This window comes from Marmota monax, unplaced genomic scaffold, assembly GCF_021218885.2.
Source record: "Marmota monax isolate L192 unplaced genomic scaffold, Marmota_monax_Labrador192_F-V1.1 WCK01_AAM20220418_F8-fsc00001, whole genome shotgun sequence".
NCBI classification, from domain to species: Eukaryota; Metazoa; Chordata; class Mammalia; order Rodentia; family Sciuridae; genus Marmota; species Marmota monax.
Window position 1 is genome coordinate 57,079,330 of NW_026693777.1, and position 13,468 is coordinate 57,092,797.

Consider the following 13,468-nt stretch of genomic DNA (forward strand, 5'->3'; position numbering starts at 1 on the left):
TTAATAGCATGCTATATTAATTTCTACAAATATATACACATATATATATATGCACAAAACATATATACCATTTATAGCCTGCATCTATTCCTAATGAATACTGCACTAGTTAACTATTTTGATATCACCTCTATAACTGTGTGTATGAACATATTTATGTTGATATACACATCTATGTGTACATACATTCATATATAATTGGCATTTCTGTGTGATGATACAAACTCAAGAGACAATGTATACCCTGTTTGTGTTAACTTATGGACTGTACTTTATATTTATACTGTATTACACTCCTTGCCCTCAACTGGGTAGCATATGAGGAGTTAGAAAAGGGGAACAAATAGAAACTTGAGAAAGGGGCTGCTTTTGTAAAACAGACAAGTTTCCTATACAAAATTATCAAAATATAAATCAACATGCAAAAAATATAGTTATCAGCTGAAAGGCTCTAATATTAAGTTAAACAATGTTTCCTATGAAATCACTGAAGATTTTGGATACCTTAAGAATCTGAAAGGTATACCAGTATTTGGAAATCGTGCAGTGTAAATTCTTTACAGAATGCAACAATTTAAAAAAAAAAAAAAAAGGACTCATTTTTGGTTTTCTTTATGATACTAAAAACAAAGTGACCAGAAACAACATTACCATTTGCTCATATTTAATGGCATCCTTCTCAGCAATCTGGGCTGCTCTTTCTTTATTCATGTAAGCTGCTTTTAATTTCTTCTCCAATTCTCTGAGCTCAATACTGTGGGGGAAAAAGTCAAATTTAAATCTGCAGATCCTTAAGAGAATTAAGATCCACAGAAAATTAAGTGACAACATTTTAAATTTTCTCAAAGATAGTATACAATTGGTATTATTTTAGATCCATAGGAGAAATAAGTTAGTTCCTTAATGGATGACTCACAGTCCTATCAGCAATGTCTGAGGGTTCCAATTGTTATTTTCCATTGTTTTTAACTATCCTAACCAGTGAAATAACACCTTGATGTGGCTTTAATTTGCATTTTCCTAGTGACTAATGATGTTGAATATCTTTTCAAGTGCTTATCGCCTATTGTGTATCTTCTTGATATAAATGTCTATTTAAGTGCTTTGGCCATTCTTTTAATAGGGTTGTTTGGTATTTGTTGTCGAATTATCATTTTTCTTTATATATTCTGAATATTAAATCCTTATCAGAAATACGAATTGTTCTTCCAACCTAAATGAGTTCTGAGTTACGTGAAACAGAGATGAAAATTTTGTGTTAATCCTCCAGGTAGCCTTAAGGCAAGTTAGAACAGACATAAACAATAAATTGTAAATAAGGTATGCTTTGCTCCCTCCTTAAACCAGGGAGCAAGGTCTCACTAGGAACATGGGCTTAAAGACTGCCTCGGAGCTAGGAGGGGATCCGACAAGGGCGAATAAAGGTACCACGAAACTTTCCTGCCATTTTTAAGGTGCCTTTTTCTTGATTCAATATTTGCTTGCTTGCTATAAATCTTTGGATATTATCCAGAGTTTTTATAAAGTTGGTTCTAACTATTTCTCCATGTTTTTTGATGTTTCTGGCAGGGGAAGAGGTGAGGAGGGACAGGAGTTTGGAGCTGCCAACACTGCTATTTTGTTAATGTCACTCCAATCCCACAATTTTTACTATGAGGTATTTTCATTATCAGTTAAAATACTTTCTAATTTCAATTTTGATTATTATTTTTTGATCCAAAGGTTATTTTGAAATACATTTGAAAATATACTAATCTACAAAGATTGGTAATATTTTTGTTTCTGATATCTAGTGTAATTCCACTTTAATCAGAGAGCATACTACGTGTAAATTGAATCCTTTGACAATCTGTTGATGCTTTCATTTCAGTACAATATGTCATCTATTTTGGTAAATAGTTCAAATATGTTTATCATAACTACTAATAGAGTTGAGTTTAAGTTGACAAGCTCAGTATCTTCTACTTGTCCTCTGTTCTGTGTTCTCTTTTTTCCCCTTTTTGCTTCTGTGATGGGGTTCCACAACCACCCCCAGGTTTGATGATTCACTAAGAGGCTACACAGGACTCAGCATATAGTTTTACTCAACTGCTATAATGAATTCCAGTGAAAGGTAACAGAACAAAATTGGCAAAGGAACAAGGCACATGGGTGAAATCCAGAGGAAACCAGGTGCAAGCTTCCAAAAGTCCTCTCTCAGTGGAGTCTCACATAACATACATGGTTCACTCAGTAAATTACTGAGTTGTATCAACACATGAGAAATGCTGTCTACCAGGGAAGCTCATTAGAAAGTCCACACCTAAGGTTTTTATAAAAAGTTATATTAAAAAAAAAACTGCATGGTACTGACATAAAAACAGACACATAGATCAATGGTACAGAATAAAATACACAGAGACAAACCCACACACCTACAGCCACTTGATCCTTGACAAAGGTGCTGAAAACATACATTGGAGAAAAGATAACCTATTTAACAAATGATGATGGGAAAATTGGTTATTCATATGTAGAAGAATGAAACTAGACCCTTATCTCTCACACTACCTAAAAATCAATTCAAAATGGATCAAAGACCAAGGAATTAGACCAGAAACTATGCAACTCCTAGAAGAAAACATAGGGTCAACACTGTAGCATACAGACACACGCAATGACTTTCTCAATAGGACCCTTAAAGCTCAGGTAATAATGCCAAGAGTTAATAAATGGGATGGCATCAAATTAAAAAGCTGTTCAGCACAGAAAACAATTAGGAGTGTAAAGGGAGAGGCTACAGAATAGTAGAAAATCTTTGCTAGCTACTCTTCTAACAGAGGAGTAGAATGTACAAAGAACTTAAAAAAAATTATACCAAAAAGAATCAAAAAACCCAATTAATAAATGGGCAAATGAATTAAAAAGTCACTTCTCAAAAGAAGAAATACAAATGGCCAACAAATATATGAAAAAATGTTCAACACGATTAGCAATTTGGGAAATGTGAATCAAAACTACACTCAGGCCAGGCATAGTAGTGCACATTTGTAATCCCAGTGACTCAGGAGGTTGAGATAGGAGGATTACAAGTTCAAAGCCAGCCTCAGCAACTTAGCAAGGCCCTAAGCAATTAAGTGAGACCCTGTCTCAAATAAAAATTTAAAAAGGGCTGGGGATGTAGCTCAATGGTAAAGTGCTCCTGGGTTAAATACCAGTGCCACTCCCCTGACTGCAGAAAAACCCTTACACTACACTAAGATTTCATTTCATACCAGTCAGAATGGCAGTCATCAAGAATGTAAATAATAAAAATGAAGATAATAAATGCTGGAGAGGATATGGAAGAAAAGAAATAATTTTATTATGCCAGCAGCTGGATTGTAAATTAGTACAACCACTATGGAAATCAATATGTAGGTTCCTCAAAAGACTAGGCATAGACTCATCTTATGACCCAGCTATACCACTCCCCAGTATTTATCCTGAAGAATCAAAGTCATCGTACTACAATGATGCATACTCAAGTTTATAGCAGCACAATTACAACAACCAAACTATGGAAACAGCCCAGGTGTCCTTCAGTAGATGAATGGATAAAGAAAATGTGGCATATATACACCATGAAGTTTTATTCAGCCATAAAGAAAATGAAATTATTTACAGAAAAATGGATGGAACTACAGACAATTATGTTAAATTAAATAAGTCAAACTCACAAGGCTAAGGGTCATATGTTTTCTCTCATATGCAGAAACTAGAGAGGAGAAAGGAAAAGGTGCAGGCATGAAAATCAAAAGGAGATCAGTAAAGGAAAGGGACCAAGGAATGGGAGGTGGGGAAGAAGAGGGGAACTGCCAGGGAGTGATATTGGCCAAATTATGTTGTTATATTGTGCATTGTGTGCATATACAAATATGCAAAAACAAATGTTGGGTGTAGTGGTGCACACCTGTAATGGTAGCAGCTCAGGAGAACTGCAAGTTCAAAGTCAGTCTCAGCAAATTAGGAAGGGCCTAAACAACTTAGTGAGATCCTGTCTCAAAATAAAAAATAAAAAGGGCTGGGAATGTGACTCAGTGGTTAGGTGTCCCTGGGACCAATCCTTTGTACCCCGCCAAAATCCCATCAGTGTGTAGAACTATAATGCACCAATAAAAAAATGAGAGGGGGGGAATATTTTCCTGCATCTCAGAAACATGTATTTTAAAATTCCTTCGGTGAAAATGATTGTATAAAATGGATATAATGAAGGAAATGTATTCACTTCATGAATTGGGAAATGTAAATCAAAACTACACTGAGGCCAGGCAGTGTAGTTAAAATTTTAAAATTTTAACAATAAAAACAAGTATTTGTTTCAAAAAAATAAAGAGCCTAATTTTAATATATGTGATTCTGAATTGCTTATGATACATTTTAAGCACCACAGCAAAAAGTTCCCTGAATTTAGACCTGCCAATTTGCAGATAAATACAACAATCTAACAAATAATCTATTTCTGCATGTCTGTCAAAATGTCAGCATGGCTCACACACAAAATAAAAAATAAAACTTGAAAATTCTGGCACTGTTAAGTGAACATATTCAATATCCAACTGATTGACTCTGCCCTTAATTCTGAAGAGATTTTTTCACAAAGTATAGAATTCTGGATGAGCTATAATTTTTTTCAGCTCTTCAAATCAATCATCTTCTAGTTTTTACTCTTTCTGTTCAAAATTCAGTGATATTTCTTATTATTGCTTATTTGAAGGTAATAGCCTTTTTGTCTGGCTGCTTTATTATTTTTATGTATTTTGTTGTTGTTTTACAGTTCGGGGAATGAATCCAGGATCTCTTGTGTGCTAGGCAAGTGCTCTGTCACTGAGCTACGTTCCCCATCCTTTAAAAAATTACTATTATTTTATATTGTTGGGTTTCAAAAGTTTGACAAGGATGAGTTTAGGTAGAGTTTTTATTATTTTGTGTGTTTGACACTGAGACTTTATGTCTTGTATCATTTTTTCAAAATTCTTGACCAGTTATCTCTTCAAATAATGCTTCTACATCATTGTCTTTCATCTATGCAACCAGGACTAAAATTATGTGTGTTAGAACTTTCCACCTTAGCCCATATTTCTTTTAAGTTTTTATCTGTATTTTTTATTCTTTTATCTCTCCATGCTTTATTCTACATATTTTACACTAATCTTTCACAAGATATCCATCATGCCTATGTAATAAAATCTAATTAAATTGTATTATTAAGGAATAAGAACTTAAGAGTAAAACTTGATGAATGGTATTGAACATGTTGCCATGAGTTTATCAGACAAGCTCTGCTTTACATAACTCTCAGTTATGTTTTCAGTAACAGCAGAACCCTCCAGAAGAAATGCAGCTACCAATGCCAGGCTCACCAGTTTGGTTCCCTTCCTTTCCCGGTTCTTATTTTTACATTTTCTCCGGACTCTTTTCTCTGAGGGAACATAAATCTGAATCATCTAATCTGCAATGCTAGATGTGGACAACTCTTCTATTTAACTCTTATTATCAGTGATTTAGACAAAGGCATGAGGATATATTTGCTTCATCTTCAAATGATATAATGCCCAAGTGATAGCTAACAATGATTAGAGAATTAGGACTTCAAAAAGATAGTTTGAGACTAGTATAGCATATAGATTTTGGCAGTAATTTTAAGCCCACCTCCTCCCCTGGGACTAATAATTTCTTAGAGAATATGATTAAAATTGTAGACCCAGAAAAATACAATATATTTACTGAATATATATTTTAATGAGGTTCAAAATCCCTGAAGCTCATCCATGATTCCTATGATACATAAAGAAGTCCTTTGAAATAAAAGGAACAATTATCAAAGTAAATTTCCAATATATTCAACTATACAGAAACAGAATGAACATTAACTTGGCCATAAGTTTGATCAACAGGTGACATGGCTGTCCCTAAAAAGTCATTTAATCTTAAACATCGTTAAGAAATCTATTCTATGAATCTGACCAAATTTCCTATCTAAATATATGAAATACCATAGTGAAGCTCATCTTTATGTATATCGACAAAGTACTAATTTAAAAAAAAAACTATAAATATATAAAAGAAAGACCAGTGAAGTAGAGAAAGGGGATTGGGGGAGGGAGGAAGGGAGGGAAAGGAGAAGTATTGGGGACTTATATTTCATGTTACATGTCAAAGTGAACCCTAATATTATGTATGAATAAAATGAACTAATAAAAAAAGAAATCTATTCTAGAAATAAGTAAGTCTGTTTTTTTGTAAGAAGCCATTTTAAAATTTGTGCTTAAGGGAAAGAACAGAAGGGGCTGATATTTATTAAATATTCAACAATTATTTCTATGAATACAACTTATTTTCTCAAATGAATATTCTGGGATTTAAAGCAATATTTCCAGGCAAAATATTAAATAAGTGCAATGATCTAAACAAAGAAATTTCACTTTCAGGTGCTAAGAATTAAAAGTTTAATAGTAAATAGACTAAATAGAATTGGTAAAAACCACAATACCTGTTTTCTCTTACTTGTTGTCTCATCTTTTCATCCTTTAGACTTTCATGTTTTAATTTTGCCAATTCCAGAGCCAATTTTTCTTCTTGTTCAAGCTGGAGTTCCCTCAATCTCTTGTTTTCTTCTGCCTGAATAAAAAAGACAACTTTAATTATTTGTCCTGAGGAATCAGACTTTTTTTCATCCAAGGTTGAGTTTGTTTATTTTACAATGTAAAACTAAATGCCTTAACAGCAAAGTTCAATTATTTGTTTTATTTTAAAGTATAAAATATTTCAATAAGTACTTTTTCAAATATTTTATCATGGAAAGATTTGGAAGAATATTAAACAATGTTGAAGGCTATTCGTCACTTATCTTTTCAAAAATTAACATTGTGTTAATTGTTTTTTCTCTTGAATTCCACTCTATTTTCTTATTCTTTCTCTGCTATAATATTTTACAACAAATCTTAGACATAATGTCATTTACCATGTAAATAATTCAATATGGATTTCTACCTGATAAGAATTTCTTTTTATATAACAACCATGCCATTAAACTGTCTAAATAAATTAATGATTCCTTACTAATACCTACACACATTCAAGCTTTCACACCTGTCTTATAATTTTTCTTCTGGTTGTTTGTTCATATCAAAATCCAAACAAGGTCCATATCCTGCATGTAGTTATTATTTCTCTTAAGTTTCTTTTATATTCTATAATGGTCACCCACACATACATGCATGCACTGTTTTTCCAAGCCATTGATTAGTTGTAGAAATTAGAACATACAGCTCAAAGAATGTCCCACATTCTGCATTTATTTGAGTGATTGTCAAAAGTATGTCACTTGTTTGTTTTATATTTTATATAAAATGATAGATCTACAAATTCAGATCTGTATTTAAGAAAAATAAAGACTGAAAAAAATGTTCAACATCATCAGCCATCATGAAATGCAAATTAAAATTACACTGAGATATCACTACATCTCTATTAGAATGACTAAAATAAAAAATAGTAGCAACACTAAAAGTGAGAAAATGAGAAACTGCATATTCATAATGATGGGTGGGAATGTAAAGTAGTACAGCCACTCTGGAAATCAGTCTGGTAGTTTATTATAAAGCTGACATGCAACTACCACACAAATCAACAGCTATACTCTAAGCATGTATCCCAGGGAAACAAAATTTATATTCATTTCAAAATTGGTACCCAAATACTTACAGAGATTTATTCATAATAACCACTGCTAGAAATATACTAGACAACCTTCATCAGATGAATGATCAAGTAAATTTAGGTATATCCACACTTTGGAATACCACTCAGCAATAAAAAGGAATATAAACAACAACTTGGGTGAATCTCCAGGGATAATGCTGAGTGGGGGGAAAAGCCAATTCCCAATATGTTAAATACTGTCTGATACTACCTATGTAACATTCTTGGAACATCCTTTTTTAAAAATTGAGATAATTTACATAGAATAAAATTCATCTTTTACAATCTACAACTCAGTAGCTTTTGTATACTTACAATATTGTGCAACCATTACTATTATCTCTTTAAAAAGATGGACTTTATTTCTTTGGAATTTTGGGTTCATAGAAAAATCAAGCTGAAAATACAGAGTTCCCATATGTTTTTCAAATTTCTTGAGTATATACTTAGAAGCAGAACTGCTCTGTTAGTATGCTTAACTTTTTAAGTTAAGCATTTATGTAACTTTTTGAAAAGAAAAAATTACAGAGATGAAGGAAAAAAAAGTAGTGGTTGCCAGGCACAGTCAGTGTTGAAAGAAGTGCATGTTACAACAGAGTAGCAGACATGAGATCTGTGTGGTGATAAAATAGTTTTATAATTTAAGATGGTGGTTGAGCACATCGATGCATGTAATAAAATAACATGTAAGTATACAGATATATTGTGCCAATGTCATTTTCCAGAGTTTGATATTATACTTCAATTTTGTAAGACTTGACCAGTGGTGAGAACTGGCCAAGAGCACAATGGAGCTCTCCATACCATGTTTGCAAATTCCTGAGAATCTATAATCATTTCAACATAAAAAGTTAAAGAGAGGAACAAAAACAACCAGGTATGGGGGAAACAATAGAGTGCAGACTACGGTAAATTAACCTATTAAAAGTGAAACACATAACCACACCAGAGGAGAACAGGAACTGGACGTGAACTTTGGGAAACAATGTTTGACTCGATAATGGGAGACTAAAGATAGAAAGAACTATACCAGTCTGTACTACAGAAGTAAATTTGTTTCTCGTAGGGGTGCAGGTAAGCAATTCCAAAAGTACTTTATTTGTATAGTAGGGTTGAAAGAATAAAGGAAAGCTATGTAGTTATCAATAGCCAACCTTCTTTTTGTTGGAGAAGGCAATTACAAATAAGGAAAGGGAGAAGAGTGAAATGCACGGTACACTGCCAGGCTGGCAAGGCAATGGTTTTATTTCAGTCTGAGTCTAAAGGCTTGAGAACCAGAAGGACCTACATATAGTTCCTGTCCAAAGACCAGCAACGTAAGACCTAAGAAGGGCTAATATTTCAGTTTGAGGCCAATGGCAGGGAAAAAGCATCAGGCAGGCAGGAAGAATTCTCTCCTATCTGGTGAAGGGTCAGTATTTTTGTTCAGTTCAAGCTTTCAACTGACTGGATGAGGCCCACCCTCACTAGGGAGGGCAATCTGCTTTACTCAATCTACCAATTTAAATGTTAGTCTTAGCCCAAACACCAGAACAATGTTAGATCAAATAACCTGAGCACACCATGGCCCTGTCAAGTTGAAACAAAATTAACCACCACAAGCCTTAAACATTTTGTTCTGATAAAAAGCAAGGAAGATATCAAAGATTAAGGGTGTCTTGTTAAAAGAGCACAGAAGCAATATAAAAAAGCATTCATTGGCCAAGGACAAGATAATTTAAGCATCAAAAAGAATAATAATGTAATTATAAGTATATAAAGACTCATGAGTTCAGATATTTTAAAAAACATTCAAAAACTAAAGAAAACAAAATTTTTAAACAACATAGATATCAATCTACTCTAAAATTAACTATTTATCCCCCTTTCCAGTAAGAACAAATGAGTCTAGTTGATGAGGAAAAGTTCATTTTGAAGGAATTTTCGCTAATTAAATGTGAAAGGAAAAATAGAAAAATCAGTGTATTGCAACTCCTAATGAAAGAAAAAATTCTTTGTGAAACTACCTATGAAAGTTTGATGAGAACTTTTATAATTAAGGAAGGAGGCTGTCTCACTGAACCCAGTGGTTAACACTGGTATTATTAAAAGTGGAATGACCAGACCTCATGTTCCTTATGATGTGACACAATGCCAGTATCACCTATGAAGTATTCTTGCCAAGAGACCTGATCTCAAACTAATCACATCTTTAGGGCTAAATTCCATTTAGAGGAAATATAAGAGGTAGAGACATAAAGTAAAGAAAACATGAGGAAACAAACAGATAAATACAGAATGTGGAATACTAAACAACTGCCCTAGTTAATTTTAACAAGTTAAAAATATGAGGTTAGGGCTGGGGTTGTAGCTCAGTGGTACAGTGCTTACCTACCATATATGAAGCACTGGGTTCGATCCTCAGCACCACATAAAAATAAATAAATAAAATAAAGGTATTGTGTCCATCTACAACTAAAGAAATATTTATAAAACATGAAATTAAAAACACAAAGGATGAAAAAGGAGCTGTTTTAGATTAAGAGGGACTTAGACATAGCAAGCAAATATACTGTATGAACTGTATTGGGCCCTGATTAAAACAAAAAAATGTAAAAGCCAATTTTTGATACAGTCACGGAAATTTGTTTAAGAAATGGGTAAAATGAAACTATCCATATTTTGTTTGATGCATACTAAAATATGCACAGAGAGAGATGGTATAATATCTGGGATTTTCTTGAAAAATAATAGAAAAAAATTGAATAGAATCTGCTTGCTCAGAGTTAAAAAAAAAATCACATCTAAGCTTTTGGAATTTGGAACACAAAGGAACGGATACAACTTTTAAAACTTGTGTTTTTTTTTCTATTCCCTGCAATATCCTACAAGATGGGGAATATACAGCCGGCACTCAAAAAACTAGTATCACAATATTTCCTTCACATTTATGAGACTTCATTTCTCTCCTGTATCTCACTTCTTATCAGTTTCCCTTTTTCTATCAATTTGATCCTTTAAAATATTTAGAAATAGCATTGAAATAGCATATATGTGGTACCTGAATTATTCAAAGTAGTATTTAAAACAGGAATAAATTTATACCTAATACTTAAGTGTTCGGTTTCTACCATTTCATAATGTACCTGTTTAATTTCAGTAAATTCAGAAGACATCCTTATATTTTTGTCCTTAGAAATATAAAGTAACACATGAACTGTGGAAGTTAATAATTATGCATTTCACATTTATGTTAAAAAATCTGGGCACTTCTTCTTGCCAAGAACTAGGCACAACAAGGGTTGTGCATGTATTTACTTATTACTAAAAATTTCTGAGTAGGAGGTACTATTATTACTCCCCAAATTGTACATGAAGATAAAAAGTAAAAGCAAAATACCTGAGATTCTGAAGCTATGATATAGTATAAGATTTTAAAAGCCAGTCTAGCTCCAGAAAGTTGGCTCTTCATAACCATACTAGATGACTTACAATAAGGCATCCCTTACCTGACATTTGTCTTTCTAAACAACTACAGTATTAGCAGTTGGCTTTTATCATTTCTAAGGTGAAAATGAAGGGGGAAAAAATGTAACTATCATAGTAAAACTTACTTTTTGGATGGCTTCTTCCATATCCAACTCGTACTGTTCATTCTGTAATAATCTGAGGAATCTCCTGCACTCAATACTGTCATCAGTTTTATTCTTCTCCATTTGCTTGCTGATTTGAGTCTGCATCTCTTTTAGTGCTTTAATATCCAAATTTCTACGAAAGTTTTCATCTACTAATTTCTGATGCCTTTCACTAAAATTCAAAGTTCTCTTTGGGGTAGCCTATAATGGATAAAATGTGCATACTGAAATATTCCAAAGTCCGATTTTAAAAATATATTGAGATAATATAACAAAATAAATATAATAATAATGAAGAGTCTTTGGCTTCCTTCCTAAATTCAGAGAATACCTAATAAAAGAGTAAATGTAGTAGCTTAACACTTCATTAATTAAATAATTACTAGTATTATTCTCTATTTCATAGATGAGGCATGAAAAGCAAAAGTAATTAAACCCAAGGTCCCGCAGCTTCTAAGCACCAATACTAGGCTTCAAAGATAGGCGGTGGAACTGTACAGACCCAGCTGTTAACCACTACCCCGGGAATTCCTCCTCTCATTCCACCCACCACCACCACACCACACGGCCACAAAGTACTCTTCAGAAGCTGGCCAGCTTTTCCTAATATAAACTAATAGGTAAACCGCTGCTACTAATCTGTTGGCTCTGTCCCAGACCCATATCTCCACTCATTGATACAGAATTACTATAAGGCAGATTTTAAAATAGATCTACTACTGTGTAGGGCGGGGGTGGGGGGGTGCCAGTGAATGGAAATCACTGCGACTGCCCCTTAAGTAACAGCACCGGACGCCCCTGAAAAGCAAACACAAATTTCCCACTCAGCTCTCATATTAAGCACTTCCGAGTCCTTTTTCAGAGGTAGACGAGCTTTAAACCATAAATAAGTAGTTCTGAGTCCCTCAACTGGCTCACCATCTTGGCTCCCACAGCCACCACCTTTCTGCAAACGCAGGCTCCACCAGGTAGAAGGACACTGGCTGGACCGCGCGCTCCAGTGTTTACGCGGTGTCCCGGCAACCGCCGCCACCCGCCCGCCCGGCCCGCGCAGGACGCGGCTTCCCATTGGTCACGGAAAGATCCAATCAACATTGAGCTTCTTCGGAGGCAGGCAGAGGGGCTCCTTCTAATAGGTCTGAACTAGACAGGCGCCAAGTTCAGATCATCGCAGGTCCGGCTGCAAGGCTTTTGCAGACCGCTAGGGAGCTCAAGATTTCCCTCCAGCGTCTGTACGCTGGGTTAGAAGCCACGCTGAGACCGGTGCAAACTATTTGCAAGAAATACACAAACTATTGTTTAGTATATTGGGTCGAAGACGCTTTCACGCCCTGAGCATCCTGTGCCTTCAGTGCCTACCCTGCCTAGGCAGTGGGAGTCCTGGCCGCCGGCTGCTGTGCTGGGTTACAGTGGGTGGTTTGTGCTTCCAGGAACCTTCACCTCGCCCTTCACAGACACTGTTAATAAACTTTGGGGATAAAATATGCAAAGCCACCTGGATCTTCATTCTGCCATATGGTCCAGGTACCAATGAGAGAACAGAACAGATGATAGCCCAAATTAGTCTGACTTTTTTCACTGTCGGTTAGATACAAAAGTCCATTTTAAAGAATTTTAAGTACAAGAAATGATCAGAGAAATTAGATATACTGATTTTACAGATGATATATTTGAGAAACTGTCAAAGCTAAATTTGTTTTCAAAGATAGTAGCATAACTTACTCTGTGTTATCCTAATTTCAAGTCCATCCTGGGTACTAATATTTTTGCTTAAAGATTGATAATAAAAAGGACTTAACTTTTTTTCCACATGTAAAATGCTAAGAAATTGCCCTCACAACCTTACCACCAGGGAAAAGTTGAACAAACTAAAAATAGTTTGAAGTCTCTGGCACTTTAAGCTATAGCTAATATTAAACACAGCCTAAGTCCTAGTCACACTAAATGCCTATTAGTTCCTATTATCCAACAAATCGCATTCAGCTTTCAACAACAACAAGGCTAAAGGTGAGTTGCTAAAAGGCACAGTAAGCATTTGAACCAGATTAGGTATGATGCATTTGAGGATTATTAAATGGGAATTTTAAATAACTGAGTAATGTGCTAAGGACTGAAAAAATGTGAATAACATG

At 34.4% G+C, this 13,468-nt stretch overlaps 1 protein-coding gene across 3 annotated transcripts in view; it reads right to left on the reverse strand.

Moving 5' to 3' along the window:
• The window catches only part of Mns1 (meiosis specific nuclear structural 1), a 63,094-nt gene extending 50,745 nt beyond the window's left edge, over nucleotides 1–12,349 (reverse strand). For all 3 annotated transcript variants that reach the window (XM_046461545.2, XM_046461544.2, XM_046461543.2), the window contains exons 1-4: nucleotides 12,255–12,349; nucleotides 11,316–11,537; nucleotides 6,512–6,639; nucleotides 652–754 (exon numbers count right to left, since the gene is read on the reverse strand). In XM_046461545.2, the coding sequence (XP_046317501.1) occupies nucleotides 652–754; nucleotides 6,512–6,639; nucleotides 11,316–11,537; nucleotides 12,255–12,257 (456 nt within the window). In that variant the 5' untranslated portion in view covers nucleotides 12,258–12,349. The remainder of the gene's footprint in view (nucleotides 1–651; nucleotides 755–6,511; nucleotides 6,640–11,315; nucleotides 11,538–12,254) is intronic.
• Nucleotides 12,350–13,468: the final 1,119 nt, after the last annotated feature.